At 38.3% G+C, this 14,609-nt stretch overlaps 1 protein-coding gene across 3 annotated transcripts in view; it reads left to right on the plus strand.

Moving 5' to 3' along the window:
• The window catches only part of dock9b (dedicator of cytokinesis 9b), a 102,225-nt gene that overhangs the window by 23,872 nt on the left and 63,744 nt on the right, over positions 1 to 14,609 (plus strand). Inside the window, exon 1 of one of the 3 annotated variants that reach the window (XM_081381680.1) lies at positions 13,687 to 13,995. The exons of 1 other annotated variant lie outside the window; for it this stretch is intronic. In XM_081381680.1, coding sequence (XP_081237806.1) covers positions 13,804 to 13,995 — 192 coding nt within the window. In that variant the 5' untranslated portion in view covers positions 13,687 to 13,803. Of the gene's footprint in view, positions 1 to 13,686; positions 13,996 to 14,609 lie in introns of those variants that run through there. One more of the 3 variants, XM_081381679.1, reaches the window with a different exon arrangement.

Genomic DNA, 14,609 nt, shown 5'->3' on the forward strand with positions numbered 1-14,609 from the left:
AGTCTGGTCTGATGAGAACAGCTCCGTCTCTGGTTTGCATGGACAAGTGGTCAGTTGAGCTGTCATTTGTGGTGAGAGCTGTTTTTCTTTTCCTCACTTTGAACTTCCTGAGGATGATATTTACCAAACATGTTGTAGCTATAAAAAAAAAAGCTGTTAAAGAGATACTCCACCCAAAAATGAAAATTCTGTCATCATTTTCTAATGCAGTCCCAGATGTATATTATTTACGTCTGTGGAACACGAACAGAGATTTTTAGAAACAGAATCCACCTCTGTGAGTCTATTTAATGCAATTTGATGGGTCTCTCAAAGTTGACTCTTCAAAAGACACGCAAATCGAACACGATGGTAATCCATATGACCCCAGTTGCTGAATCAATGTCCTCTGAAGTGAAATGATAGCTGTGTGTGAGAAAAATACATATATTTTAAACATATAAATCATCGCTTCCGGCCAACTGTCAGCACAGAGAATTTTCATTTTTGAGTGGAGAATCCTTGAAGTTGTTTTTTGCATTAAGGAATACTGCATTATAGTCATATTTGCAGATTAAGAATAAACCCATTTGATTATACAAATTAGCTCTAAAGAAATTTTAAAAATCATTTATAACTTGTTGTAATTGTTTATGAATATTTGGATCAGTTAATAGAATTAACTTAGTGTAGTAAAATTAATATTACAATCAATTAACCTGTTTGTGCCGTGAACACTCAGTGTTAATTGTTTATTAATCCTAAGAAATGTACATTTCCAGGGTATGGGAAATGTCTTTCTTACTGTTCAGTACTACTAAGAGCAAGTAGTCAACATCTGCATGATTAGGGACTCCAGTATATATGAGCTTGAAACACTGACAACTTTAAGTGTGACGTAAACAAGATTTTATTAACTAGACTAAATACTTAAACTTCTCTAACATACACATACATACATGCATATAGTTTACCAAGGGAAAGAGAGCTGAAGCAGAATACAGGAAAGCAAGAAGTTATAGCATTGCTTGAAATTCAGCAGATCAACAGCCTTGAGCAAACCATCAGTTGAGTTCTAACACGCCCTTTTTTAAAAGGGGTAAGGATACTTAATGTATCAAATAATGAGACTAAGTTTGATACTTGCATGTCTCGCCCATAGACTGTAAAAAAAGATGGACGACGCCCCTTCACTCTCTTCCATTGATGAGAACTGAAGCCGCCAGTGTCCCGATATGGCGCTGACATATTGGAACTTGAGTCTGCGCAGTAGCGATCTCGGGACCAGACCTGTGCAGTAGTGAGCAGGAAGTAAAGCCGCGAAATCAACGCTCCGCCCTCAATCTCGCAGAATGCACTCGAGGAGAGTACTTTCTGCACACTTTTTTAAAAATTGATTGCAGTACGACAAGAAGCTTGTTAAAATAAAGTAAATACAATCTCCTCAGTTCTCCGAAGATCCCGAAAAAAATGTCCGTTGGTGCTTCAGTGAGTACTTCGCTCAGAGAACCTGTCAATCACAGCTGTCAATCATGACGTTACAGCACCGCATCACGTAGCTAACTAAAAACCAACTTATTTTTGAAACAGACACTTGAACTTACATCAGCGTGATAAAAACGACAGCAAATGAAAGAAACCACCTTTAGAAAAAAAGATATTTGAAGTGTATTAAATTGTTTAGTTGGTCTCACGTCCCGTTGAATAACACGGGGAGGCCTATACTATGCCTATACTTATGACCTATACTAGGACCAGTCACCGGGGGGCGATCGAGACGTTTTGGCTTCACTTTTCAGGGCTTGTGCGGCACGCTTGGTCTCGCCCATTTGAATTAAACTGTCCTGATGCAATTTGTTGAGGCTCCAGTTGATCTTTGCTGATGTTGTCTTGATGAGAGAGAGAACCAGTGGGAGTCAGAGGATCTTTGGTGAATGGAAAGACAAGGCCGCAGCCTGGCACAAGCTTGGGGGTCCTTAGAAAACTTCTAGTTCAGCATCATCTTCACATCAGGATTTCAGAAAGGAACTAAGAGAGTAAGAGGCTAAGAGACTAAAGCCCAATTTATACTTCTACGTCGAACTCACGCCGTAACTACGTCGTAGGATGTGTGTAGCACGCGTACCCTTTGGCGTACCCTGACGTGCACCTCTCCAAAAATGTAACAATGCGTCAATTCTACACGGACCACAAGCGCTGTGATTGGTTTGCTAGAACCCATCCCTCGGGTTTCACATGCTCCCTCTGCATGTGTAATTGCGCGTCAACGCGGACAACGACGCAGAAGTATAAATGAAAATCAACATGTTGCCTACAGCGTAGAGGCTCTGGCGTAGGTCCGACGCAGAAGTATAAATCAGCCTTTAGAGGCGTGATCTTGTGATCAGTGATTTTTATAGCGTGAAGATGTCACACCCTCTGGAGGGTTGTGAGCCAATAAGAAGTTTTTCCTTTCTGAGGGAATTGCTTTACGACCTTTTGTTCAAGCAGGCCTTTGAACATGTAATTCGATTGGGTGTTTAACAAAAGATTCTTAAAATACTAATGCGTCACATAGTTTGCAAAATGTAATGTAAATTAACAAATGGGGGACGAAGATTGGAGTTTATAGAGACTGAACATGCTACACATGATTTTGGTTAACCATAGTATGCAAGTCTGAAACATTAACCCAAAAGAGTTTAAAAGAGTACATAGGCCATACCACATAAAAGGAAAATCATGAGATGGGAAAATTGATTGTTTATACATTTCTTAAGTGATTATATATAGAATATATAGGATTAAAAGGGTTTATTTCTCCTTCTCAGTAATAATTAAGTGAGAGTCACAACTCTCTGCAAATTCCTTTTTGGGTTGTAAAAAGTGTTATCAGTCTTAATGTGTCCTGTAACAGGACACTGGGTTCTGCCAGTGTGTTAGCTTCATTTGGGATGTTAGTTTTGGGGGAAGTTTCATAGACCTTTGTTGGGAGAGTGAGTTTGCTGGATTATTCATTAAATATAATGAATAATTTGTGTGTGTCTGGTTGGTCCAGATGCTACAGTATCTGTATTTTGCTCATACAAGGTTGTAATTTCACAAGATGTCCAGGAGGAGAAAGTTGTTTAATGTACCTGCCCCCCACTCACCCCCAGGCCCATTGAGTTTGTTATACCATAGTGCGCCTTCTTTTGTCAATAAAGTTTACAATAAATCAAAAAAACTTTATATAAAATAATATACTTTATATAGTATAATATAGTTTACATTTTGCAGCGTTACAAGTAATCAAGCAGTTGAGTTATCGCCCTACGTGAGTACATTCTATGTATGCTGATAGTGTATATATTGCTTATGTGAGTATACTAAATATATGCAGATAAAGTAGGAAATATATATCCAACTATTAATATATCTCTGGGTGATTATTAAGCTTTTATGCATTTGGCACACAGTTTAATCCAAAGCACCTTACATTGCATTCAAGATACATTGTTTCATACACTGGGAATCAAACCCATGACCTTGACGTCGCAAGCACCATGCTCTATACTGTTTGAGCTGCAGGAATGCATCATTCAGGAATCATTTGTGCATCTGGATTGACAGTGACTGGGCAATTCGATTTCCTGTATTCTGCACGGCACTGGTATCAAGTGTCTGGTAAACATTGCCTTTTTTGGTTGGTTGATTTGCTTTACGTAAAAAATAATCAGCTGTAATTTGTGTGTATTTGGTTGTGCAAATCTGTATTTCTTTATGGCTTTTTGTTTGCAAAGAAGTTGTTGGACATGCAGGCTCATAGCTAAACCTTGCCTTTATTTAAGTTTGGTACTTAAGTATTGAACTTAATACTGTCAGAAGTTTATGCAAGTGAGCAGGGCTGGATTTACCTCATATTGTGACATATCACAGGCAAAAAAATATTTTGGGCTGCATCTGAGGCAGTACTAAGTGCATCGCATTACATTTTCATCAACTTACATTGCTAAACATGCTAAACTAAGACACTCTTCTCCGCTCCTCAAATACATAAAACATTGATTAGCCTTTATACATACACTCACCTAAAGGATTATTAGGAACACCATACTAATACTGTGTTTGACCCCCTTTCGCCTTCAGAACTGCCTTAATTCTACGTGGCATTGATTCAACAAGGTGCTGAAAGCATTCTTTAGAAATGTTGGCCCATATTGATAGGATAGCATCTTGCAGTTGATGGAGATTTGTGGGATGCACATCCAGGGCAGGAAGCTTCCGTTCCACCACATCCCAAAGATGCTCTATTGGGTTGAGATCTGGTGACTGTGGGGGCCATTTTAGTACAATGAATTCATTGTCATGGTCAAGAAACCAATTTGAAATGATTCGAGCTTTGTGACATGGTGCATTATCCTGCTGGAAGTAGCCATCAGAGGATGGGTACATGGTGGTCATAAAGGGATGGACATGGTCAGAAACAATGCTCAGGTAGGCCGTGGCATTTAAACGATGCCCAATTGGCACTAAGGGGCCTAAAGTGTGCCAAGAAAACATCCCCCACACCATTACACCACCACCACCAGCCTGCACAGTGGTAACAAAGCATGATGGATCCATGTTCTTATTCTGTTTATGCCAAATTCTGACTCTACCATCTGAATGTCTCAACAGAAATCGAGACTCATCAGACCAGGCAACATTTTTCCAGTCTTCAATTGTCCAATTTTGGTGAGCTCGTGCAAATTGTAGCCTCTTTTTCCTATTTGTAGTGGAGGTGAGTGGTACCCGGTGGGGTCTTCTGCTGTTGTAGCCCATCCGCCTCAAGGTTGTGCGTGTTGTGGCTTCACAAATGCTTTGCTGCATACCTCGGTTGTAACGAGTGGTTATTTCAGTCAAAGTTGCTCTTCTATCAGCTTGAATCAGTCGGCCCATTCTCCTCTGACCTCTAGCATCAACAAGGCATTTTGTAAACCCTAGAAATGGTTGTGCGTGAAAATCCCAGTAACTGAGCAGATTGTGAAATACTCAGACCGGCCCGTCTGGCACCAACAACCATGCCACGCTCAAAATTGCTTAAATCACCTTTCTTTCCCATTCTGACATTCAGTTTGGAGTTCAGGAGATTGTCTTGACCAGGACCACACCCCTAAATGCATTGAAGCAACTGCCATGTGATTGGTTGATTAGATAATTGCATTAATGAGAAATTGAACAGGTGTTCCTAATCCTTTAGGTGAGTGTATAATGTTTTTTGAGTAAAGAAGACACTGTACTTATTCAAACAATCAGTTCTTTATCCTTTACCTAGACGGTCCGAAATCTTTGCGCCACTTCTTTCACAATAGAGCTGGGTGGGGTTACAGTATGAGGGTTCACTGAAAGGAGCCAATGGAGCTACAAGGTTTAGTCACAAGCTCTTTTTAATGCTTTTCATTGGTTAAATATTTGCAAAACCCACAGACAGACGTAATGGGTGACCAATTAGTAATGATTTCTGAAAAAAGATGAAATATTGGAGATATTGGGCCCTATCTTGCACCCAGCGCAATTGACTTTGTACACCGATGCATGTATCATTCCTATTTTGCACCCAACGCACAGCGGACTTTTCCCTCCACAGATGCACGTCGTTAAATAAGGGAATGAACTCGCGCTCCCGGGGGCGGTTTAGCGAAAAGAAGAGGCCTGTTCCGGCGCAGATGTTCCCTGGTGCTATTTTGCAGTTCCAGAAAACAATTCTGCCACAGACCAGGAAAAACCTAGTCTAAAGTCAGTGGCGTGTTATTCAGATGCTATTTTAAGGGTGCATGCTTGACCATAATGTAGCATGTGCACAACACGCATACACTTTGCTTCTCTCAGTTACACACAGACGCAGCAGTTGCCATTTTTGCAAACCATACATAATTACAAGGAAAAATATTCCACATGAGGGAAATCATTGTGGTGTCCATGAAGATGTGAAAAAATAGGCATAAATCTAGCTTACACATTTACCCAAATTATTATACGCCTGTTTAACCGAAGCTAATTTGGGTGGGTTTCTCCCATCCCCATACAATGTCACTTCTCTGTCTTTTACGGCCCTGACAAGACGTCGGTCTCCTCGGCTGTGAACCGCTCCTGGCGTGCGCCTGGCAAATCCGCCATTATACTGTAATAGCAATCCACTATGGAACAAAGGCGCCTGCTCTTAAAGGGAATGTGAGATGATGCGCTGATTGGTTTATTTCACATTACGCCCAAACCACACCTATGAGTAATGTAGCTACTACAGACCAACCCATTTTAGCGTCGGGCACAAGAGTCATTTATCCCGCCGGTATAATAGCAACAGCACCCGAGATCCGCCCACAAAGTTACTTGCGTTTCAAGTTTGATAATTGCGTTTCAGATCGTTAAAATATGTCTCATGAGGTTTCTGCCTGACATTGATAAGTAATGATTAGTAATTTTAGCATTAGACTAAAATAATAATAATAAAATATTATTTCTCCTCATCTTAATTGTCCCCAACATAGGCACGTGCCTAGAATGCCTATGCATAAGCCCTGCAACAAGTGAGCTCAAAGGTCATAACTGCAGTTCTGTCAGTGATTTACCAGCTTCACTCTGTTATACACACAATTATTTTCCTGTTTAGAGGTGCAGTGTCAACTGGCATCATTGAGAACTGCTTGTTCTTTGCCAGTATAGTCATTAGATCAGCCCTAGTTTTAATAATCTTTAAGTACTAACAGTCATTTCCCTTGATGCAAACTGTTCCATGCAACGCTATAGTAAAAGATCTAGCATTAGCCCATTAATAGTAAAGTATTTATAGTGTTAAAGTGAACATGAACTAAAGAAATTGACCTGGTTTACTTTCTTTGTGCATATCTTCATTTCACTGTGCATGAATCATTGGTGCTCAGTATTCCAAATTAAAAAAAAGAGTAATCTTTTTTTTTTTTTTTTTGGCTTATGTCATAAATCCCTCTTGCTTTTTCAACCCTCCCCTCCATCCTGGCTCCATTTGTAACATCCACTTTTCACAATGAAGGAAATCAAGTTCCATGTACATTTCTTTTTATTGAATATACAGTACAGTTTCACTTGGAAATATATTTATAGGTTAAGTGTTTTAAATTGTAATGTGCTTATTCTTCTTAAATGTGTGTTTGAACAGCATTTGATTGAATAGTGAAGTATTGCAACTTGACAATGATTTCAATTTCATACAGTGTGTATTATACAAAGATAATTTTGACTGATAATGGTTGTATGTTTGCAGAGGAAAGAAGGCCTGAAAGCCCTCCTCCTCTAATGGATCATCTCTGTGTCAGTGCTTGCCTGTTGTGAAAAGGATTTCCCATGATTAAAGGAGTAGATTATCTCTCGAACTGCCGCCCTATATTTGTACAGTGTAAGATTAGGTAAACCAGCTAGTGGGTCAGACTGGGCTCTGACTGACTGATTCTGGCTCTCTCACATTGTCATCTCTCTATATATATTTATGTATCTTTATCTTTTCATTCATCTAAAATGTATTTAGTCAAAAATACATTGGCAATGCCAACCTGGTGGATGTTGTATGTCCTGGAATGTGTTTATACTGATATACTACACACCTGTACAAAGAATGCACTTCACCAGTGTAAAAGTTCTGAATTAAGTACATGTCAATATGTGCTATTCCTGGTGAGGTTTAAGAAGTATTTCTAACTTGAAGTCTCTCCCCAGTATGTATTGATTTCCACTTTTTTACATTAAAGGTCTCCTTGTACAAGAGAAAAATAATTATATCCCTATCACATTACATCGGTTCTGAGAAATGATTGTCTATGACTGATGGCTTTTTAGAGCTTTTAGAGCCGTTGACAGAATTAATCACAATTTCAGCTTCTCGTCTAACACATTAATGATATATCATTACATCTGGTGCTACATTATAAGAATAATCTCAAATGCAAGATTAACATGCGGTTCACACAGGGTCATCTAATTCACTGACTGAAACAGACCATAGTTTATTGGTTTTTGAATGGGAAAAGATCAGTTCTTGTAAATAACTATATCAGTGCCTGGGAACTGTCTGTTTGTTTTTGAAGCATTCATTAAAGTTTAATATATCAGTCATTTTACATACAGAACAAGCAGAGATTTCCATTTTCCTTTTGTGACTCTAATGCATGCGTTTGTATTTGCATATGTGAGAGAGCAGAATCTGAGTGTAGTTTTTCCATCCATAATTCATAGCTCCAGCCTCCATAAAGTAATGCCTTTTGTATGTTTATGGCTTCAATTTGAATGGAAAATCAAACTCCTGCCACATCAATACCGGTCTCACATAGATATTACTGTGTTGATTGATGAGGATTTTATGTTGTGTTTTTTAAACTATCATTTTTAGGTTTTGTGGCAATACATACATATTTTGGTGATGTTTGAGGTTTATTATGTAATAAGTAATGGTTTATGAGCAGTGTAATGTTTTAGAAATGCAGTTTGTCCTAACCAAAGGGACAAAAGTGCCAAAAGGGGTTTTAGTGCCAAATGTACTTCCTATTGTAAGAGACTTTATTTTTTAACTGTTGATTTATGCATAATGAAGTAAGAATAGTCAGTCTAAAATGTGTTTCTTTTTCAATCACCCATAGAATAATTTGGTTTTCATCAAACAATGACTAATAAATCTTAACTGGGAAAGAAATGTGTTCTTCTAATTAGCATTTGTGTGTTATTTCTGGCCATTAGAAGTCAGAATCTTCATTCTTTCTCCTGTCCAGTCCTCATTCTACACAGTATAGGTTCAGAGAGGGCCTGGTCCTTGCCTGGTCCTTGCATGCTCCATTTCCACATGAGGAACAATGCGTACACTGTCCTGTGTTCTGATTAGAACTGTGCTGGATCTGTGTTAGTGATGTGTGAGCATTGCCAGTGTCTGTGGCCGAACTTAAGCCAAACTCCAGCCGTGTGAGAAACTCTCTTTGTCCTGATGTAACCTCGCTGTATGTGAACCATGATGTTGAATAAAAGCCCAGCTGTCTGTGTATGCCACTAGCGTCATCGAAGGGAATTGTAAGAATCTGTCAATATTCTGTTACGTAAAACAAAAGTATCATATATATTAGCTCTGTTGCTAAAATCATGCTAAAAATAATAGATTTTTAGATTTATCCAGTCAATGTGCATGAACATTTTACATAAGCTGATTGAGCCTTGTAACTGGTGCAACTTCAACAGCTGCCATATAGAGTGCTGCAAGGATAATGTCTTTTTTTTTTTCTTACTGAAAATGTTAGCATTTTAGCACTTCTAGTTGCATCGTTTCAAAGTCAATAGGTATGTCCCAAAAAAATCTTACTCAAAATTAAATGACACCGTTGAGTATTATAATGAGAGTTACTTGCTGAGAGATATAAGCATTTGATCTGTTGGTATTTGGTAGGCTATATCAATACAAAAGCAGCATATATTTTTATGAAAGCATTTTTTTGTGCCTGTAGATGGCAGAAGAGCCTAAACATGGCACAGGAAGTTTTCTGACTATCGACTGTCTGAAAAGTATTGATCTGAGCTAATAGTGTGCTGACGTTTCTCAGCTTTAATCATTAATGTATACTTTTAACATTATGTTCTCTTTCCTCTCTTTCTCTCTCTATACCCTTTCCTGTGTCTTTCTTTTTCTCTCCTATGAAACACCTGCTGTTTAATTATTCAAGTTGTAAGCGATTTTTCTCATTTTTTCCCCAGCACCAATTATTTCCATATGCTTACTCACTGTTGTATGGATTTGTTTTTAGTGATGTTGTGAGCTTTGTCGTGTGTGTGTGTGTGTGTGTGTGTGTGTGTGTGTGTGTGTGTGTGTGTGTGTGTGTGTGTGTGTGTGTGTGTGTGTGTGCAAGAATGGGTTTTCAGCCTCATATAATATTGTCCAGTGCTGAGTATTGCAATACTATCTCTATGGCAACCACACATTACATCATAGTTTTGCAATGAATCACCTAGACCATCAGGCCTCTGACGTCAGTAACCCTATGGCCAGGTCCAGCTCAGAAATGAAATCCAGACGCAGACCAAAACAATATGCTCAAAACGTGCCCTCAAGGAGAAAAAATGAAGCAAATAAACTTCAGGCTCCAAGTAACAAATGTTAGAAAGAGACTTTCATACGAGCTGACTGGACTCACATGAAAGCAGAACAGCTCACACTTTAATGAATGGAGTTTGAAAACATCACATAAAAATGTGTTTAAAACTAAAGCTAGCAAACTTGCTTTTATTTTGTTTCTGTCATATCTCATGAGATTTATTTTTGCCAGTTTTTAAATTATAGTTTGTGTCTTATATCATGCTTATGAATGTTAAACTAGATTTTTTTTTCCATGCACAACTTGTTGCAACAATGTTGTGGTTGGTTGTTAGGCCATTGCTAGATGGTTGCTAGGGTGCTCTGGGTAGTTGCATACTTGCCCAATCAGACAAGCCCACCTACGTATGTCTATAATATTCTTTAAGAAGTCTTCTTTGTCCACTTTTTGAATATATGTAGCATAAACATTAGCTATGTTTAATACTTATGATTAGGGGTCTATTCAAATCTAACTTTTAAAAGGATAGGACACACAACATTGATAATTCTCTCATCATTTATTCACTCTCATGCCATCCCAGATGCAAATGACTTTTCGCGTCACTTCTTGTGTCACACTTCACAACATCCTTACGTCATGCTTCACAACGTGAAATCGACCCTCTCATGAACGCGAGTACAACAAAAAACGGTTGGCTGGTTTATAATTAAACAAGTTTAAAATATTAGTATTTTATTTTGCACACACCTATTGTTTTGCTTCAGAAGATATTGATTCATCAACTGCAGTTGTATGGATTGCTGTCATGATGACTGTGTGTGCTTTTTATAGCATCATTTGTGCATCCATTCACTTGAATCACTTTTTTTATTGTACATCTGGAATGGCATGAGGGTTAGTAAATGATGAGAGAATTTTCATTTCTGGGTGGACTGTCCATTTTAGGCCTTTAGATACTTGCTTTTGGTTATGAAATACATGACGACACATTTTGAAATGCAATGAGTGAAAAGTAAGTCGATCTTGCATCAAGCTAATAACTGAATGCAAGTACAACCATTGACAAAGCGCTCACGTCTGCATTCGCGCACATGAATGAAGTACGTTGTATGTTTGTTAAAGTATGAGCAAAAGTAAAATGTTGTGTTACTTCAGCAAGGACCACTACATACTCTGAAATTTCTTTTCACATGCATTTGTTGGGAAATGGAAACAAAATTGTTATACAGCATTTTATTTTAACCATCTTAATTCTTAAAGAAAAGGATGTGTAGGGTATTGGTTTTATTTTACTTAAACACACTCTTAATTAATATTTTAATGAATGAGGAGTTTTTCATGTGTGAGAGAATGAAAGACAAAAAGTTATCAAAGTGTGCATGCTTTTGATCTTCTCTTTGTCTGATATGCTGTCATGAATGTGTGTGTGTGTGTGAGCAGGATAGAGCGTTTGAAGCTGTGCAGTCACTGCAGTGAAGTGTCTGTACTGAAAATATCCCTTTCTTTCTGTTCATTAGGCTTATCATTCTCTTTGGTCAAAAGAGGCCCTTGTAAAGAATGTTAACCCCACATTGCAAGAAGTCAGAGATCCATCTTTATGTTCTCAAAAGTAGTAGATTGTGTTTGATGTTTCATACAGAAGTACATGGAGAGTCTATAGGCTTATAATGAGTGGGGCAAAGTTACAACGGCTTTTATTTTTTATTTTATTTTATTTTATTTTATTTTATTTTATTTTATTTTATTTTATTTTATTTTATTTTATTTTATTTTATTTTATTTTATTTTATTTTATTTTATTTTATTTTATTTTGTGGACTTCATACATCCAATAAAAATGGCCTTGGCATCTTGTAAAAATGTGTAGTTCTTAGCTTAAGGCATTCTACTTAACCTGTGAAATAATCTATTTTACTTTAATTAAATCAGTTAATGTTCATGATGCCACATGAAGCACTTAATGTTACGTGATAAAACAATTCTTATAGTCTGAGAAAATCTCTAGCATCAGTTTGAAGATGACACTCGGTTTAACCCCCCCACCACCCTACCCCCCAACCCCCCCAATGCTTAATTGTCCAAATACATAACTCAAACCAACTTACAACTGGGAGGAGTACATATGATAAAATCAAGGGGCGTTTCTGTGACTAAAGGTTGAATTCTAGATGTAGTGTTGGAGTACATGCCAAATTGTTACACAAAAGCAAAAAAAAAATAGACATCTGATTGGTGGAGGCCCTTGACCAGCACCAATCAGTGATCATGTCACTGCACCAGCACTGAAGCGTGAGCTGTAGGCTTTGATAAATCTGCTCTAAATGTAATGCCAAACTAATGTCTACTGATCCGAAGCAGGGTTAAGTCAGTCTTAACACAGACGAGCACTTAACATTTACACATTCATACAAGAATTTATTAATATTCAAAGCCATGTTGCTGTTAAATAGAAATACTTTTTGCTTACAGTTATGGATACATACACTTGACTCAAATTATGTACTGGCTATGATGTCAGATATGCTCATATGTGGTCACACACGTCACCCCCATTCTTCAGGTCTTTCTTCAGCATGTCTTCCCTGATATGTCTGAGTAATTTACTCTAAAAAGTAGGTGACTGTGTCAGCGCCCAATTAAATATTAACACATGGAGGGGCTGTTCTGCACTTTCAGCTATTGAAATCTTTAGTTACAACCTTAATGTGTGTTCGATAGACTAATAATCAGTTTGATTTTTTATTTTTTTTTACTGATATTCGTTCAGTCTGTTTTTGATCTTGATAATTTTCCTAATTACCATCGATACATTTTTGCAGCTCTACATTACAGCACAGTGTGTTCAATGGAAAAAAGTGTTACAATTTTAAAATGTTAAAATTGTTATTTTTTTAAATAAAATTACTTATGTAATTGTTATATTTAAAGCATATTTTTATTTTGTGATTATTTACTTTATTAGTGGGTGCAAAAGCACATTCAAACATTAAATAATTGATATTGAAATCTATCTTAAAATATTTCTCAATTTCTAGTGCTAAGTAGTTGTAACAATTATTTCCTTGAATACCCTACATTAAATAGGATGCTCTTATGTTCAAACCATAGACTGTAAAAAAACATCTCTGTAACATGCGCTCATGTTTGCGTGTGTGTTAGCGTTAGCGCATGAATGAAGCTGTGCTGCGAGATATGGGTCAGAAATCACAGAGAGCAATGTTAAAAGGAGAATGGGGGGGGGGGGTGTAGAGGAAGCACAGAGAGTGAGATACAGAGAGAAAGAGAGAGAGAAATAGATCAGCATCTCCAGGCAGAGACGAGAAGTCGACGCCCAGCACTGATTCCAGAAGCAGCTCATCACTCACTCCCTCATTCTCTTCCGTCAATCCTCAGCATTCCTCTCCCTCATGTCCTAGATTCAATGGAGCACTTTCCTCCTGAGGAACGTGTCATCGTAACATGCCCCAGGGCGGTTTTAACTAAAACACACTTTTAGGAAGCTGGCAACTTAGAATCTCCCTCATTTGAATGGATGAAGTCAGTCTGCTGTCATCCTTGAGGAGGAGGCTTGCTCCCATCCCTTCTGCTCTTATCCTGGTTCAAAGCGGATGATGGAGTGATGTGTCTCAGGACAGAGAGGTTTGTGTTGGGGCTGGATATCTGAGAGCTGAGTTAGTTCTGGCTGGGCTTCGGACCTGTGTGTTTTAGCAAGACTTTAGCAGACGGACTTGTGTCTTTTAGCAGAATCAGCCACATCTGACCTGCTCACAGAAGTGTGTGTATGTTTCTGGGAACGGGTGCGATGGGTTGCACTGCGAGTGTGATCCTGTTTGAGAGACTGCGGCGTGTGTTGCACAGGAACTGTGGATATGTGTGTAAACCGGAGCTGGAGGCAGCAGAGCCAGCGGAGGAAGAAGACACACTCAGCCGCAGAGAATCGCTGGCAATCACACCACCAGCAGCTGCATCATCGGTAATGTGTGTGTGTGTGTTGTGTGTGCTTTTTGTAATTTTAATAGTCTTAATTTGTGCTGTAGACTTTATATAACTGGTTATATCAGAGATTTCATGTTTCATGTTCCTCATGAATTGTGTAAGGGAGAGTTACGGGCTTTCCCTTTAACAGTATTATTCAGCACTCTCTGAAGTAGCAGTTTGCTGAGCAGAAGGTTTCTTCAAGTGTGTGTGGGTGTGTGTGTGGAAGTGTGCCTGTGGGTTAATGAATTATGTATCACTCTGAAAGTCGTGTAGTGGTTATAAAGTATGTCCAGACGTCTTTTTTTTTTGTGATTTTTTTTAAATAAATTTATAACGGCACTTTTTTTTTTTTTTTTTGCTTTGTCATTATGGTGTATGGAGTGCAGATTACTTTTTTCCACATTATTTTAAAGCAGTTTAACACAAGGCTGCAACATAAAAGGTAAAAAAAAAAAAAAAAAACTGAAGGGGTACAAATACCTCCACAAGACTCTCTCTCTATATATAGAGGATATTTCCCTGAGTCTCCTATCTACTCTGGTCCCGCCCAGCTCCAAGTCTCCTGCATCTTCATTGGTTGCGTCCAGCTCCAAGTCTCCTGTGTCTCCG

This window comes from Scardinius erythrophthalmus (genome assembly GCF_964197995.2).
Source record: "Scardinius erythrophthalmus genome assembly, chromosome: 12".
Lineage (NCBI taxonomy): Eukaryota > Metazoa > Chordata > Actinopteri > Cypriniformes > Leuciscidae > Scardinius > Scardinius erythrophthalmus.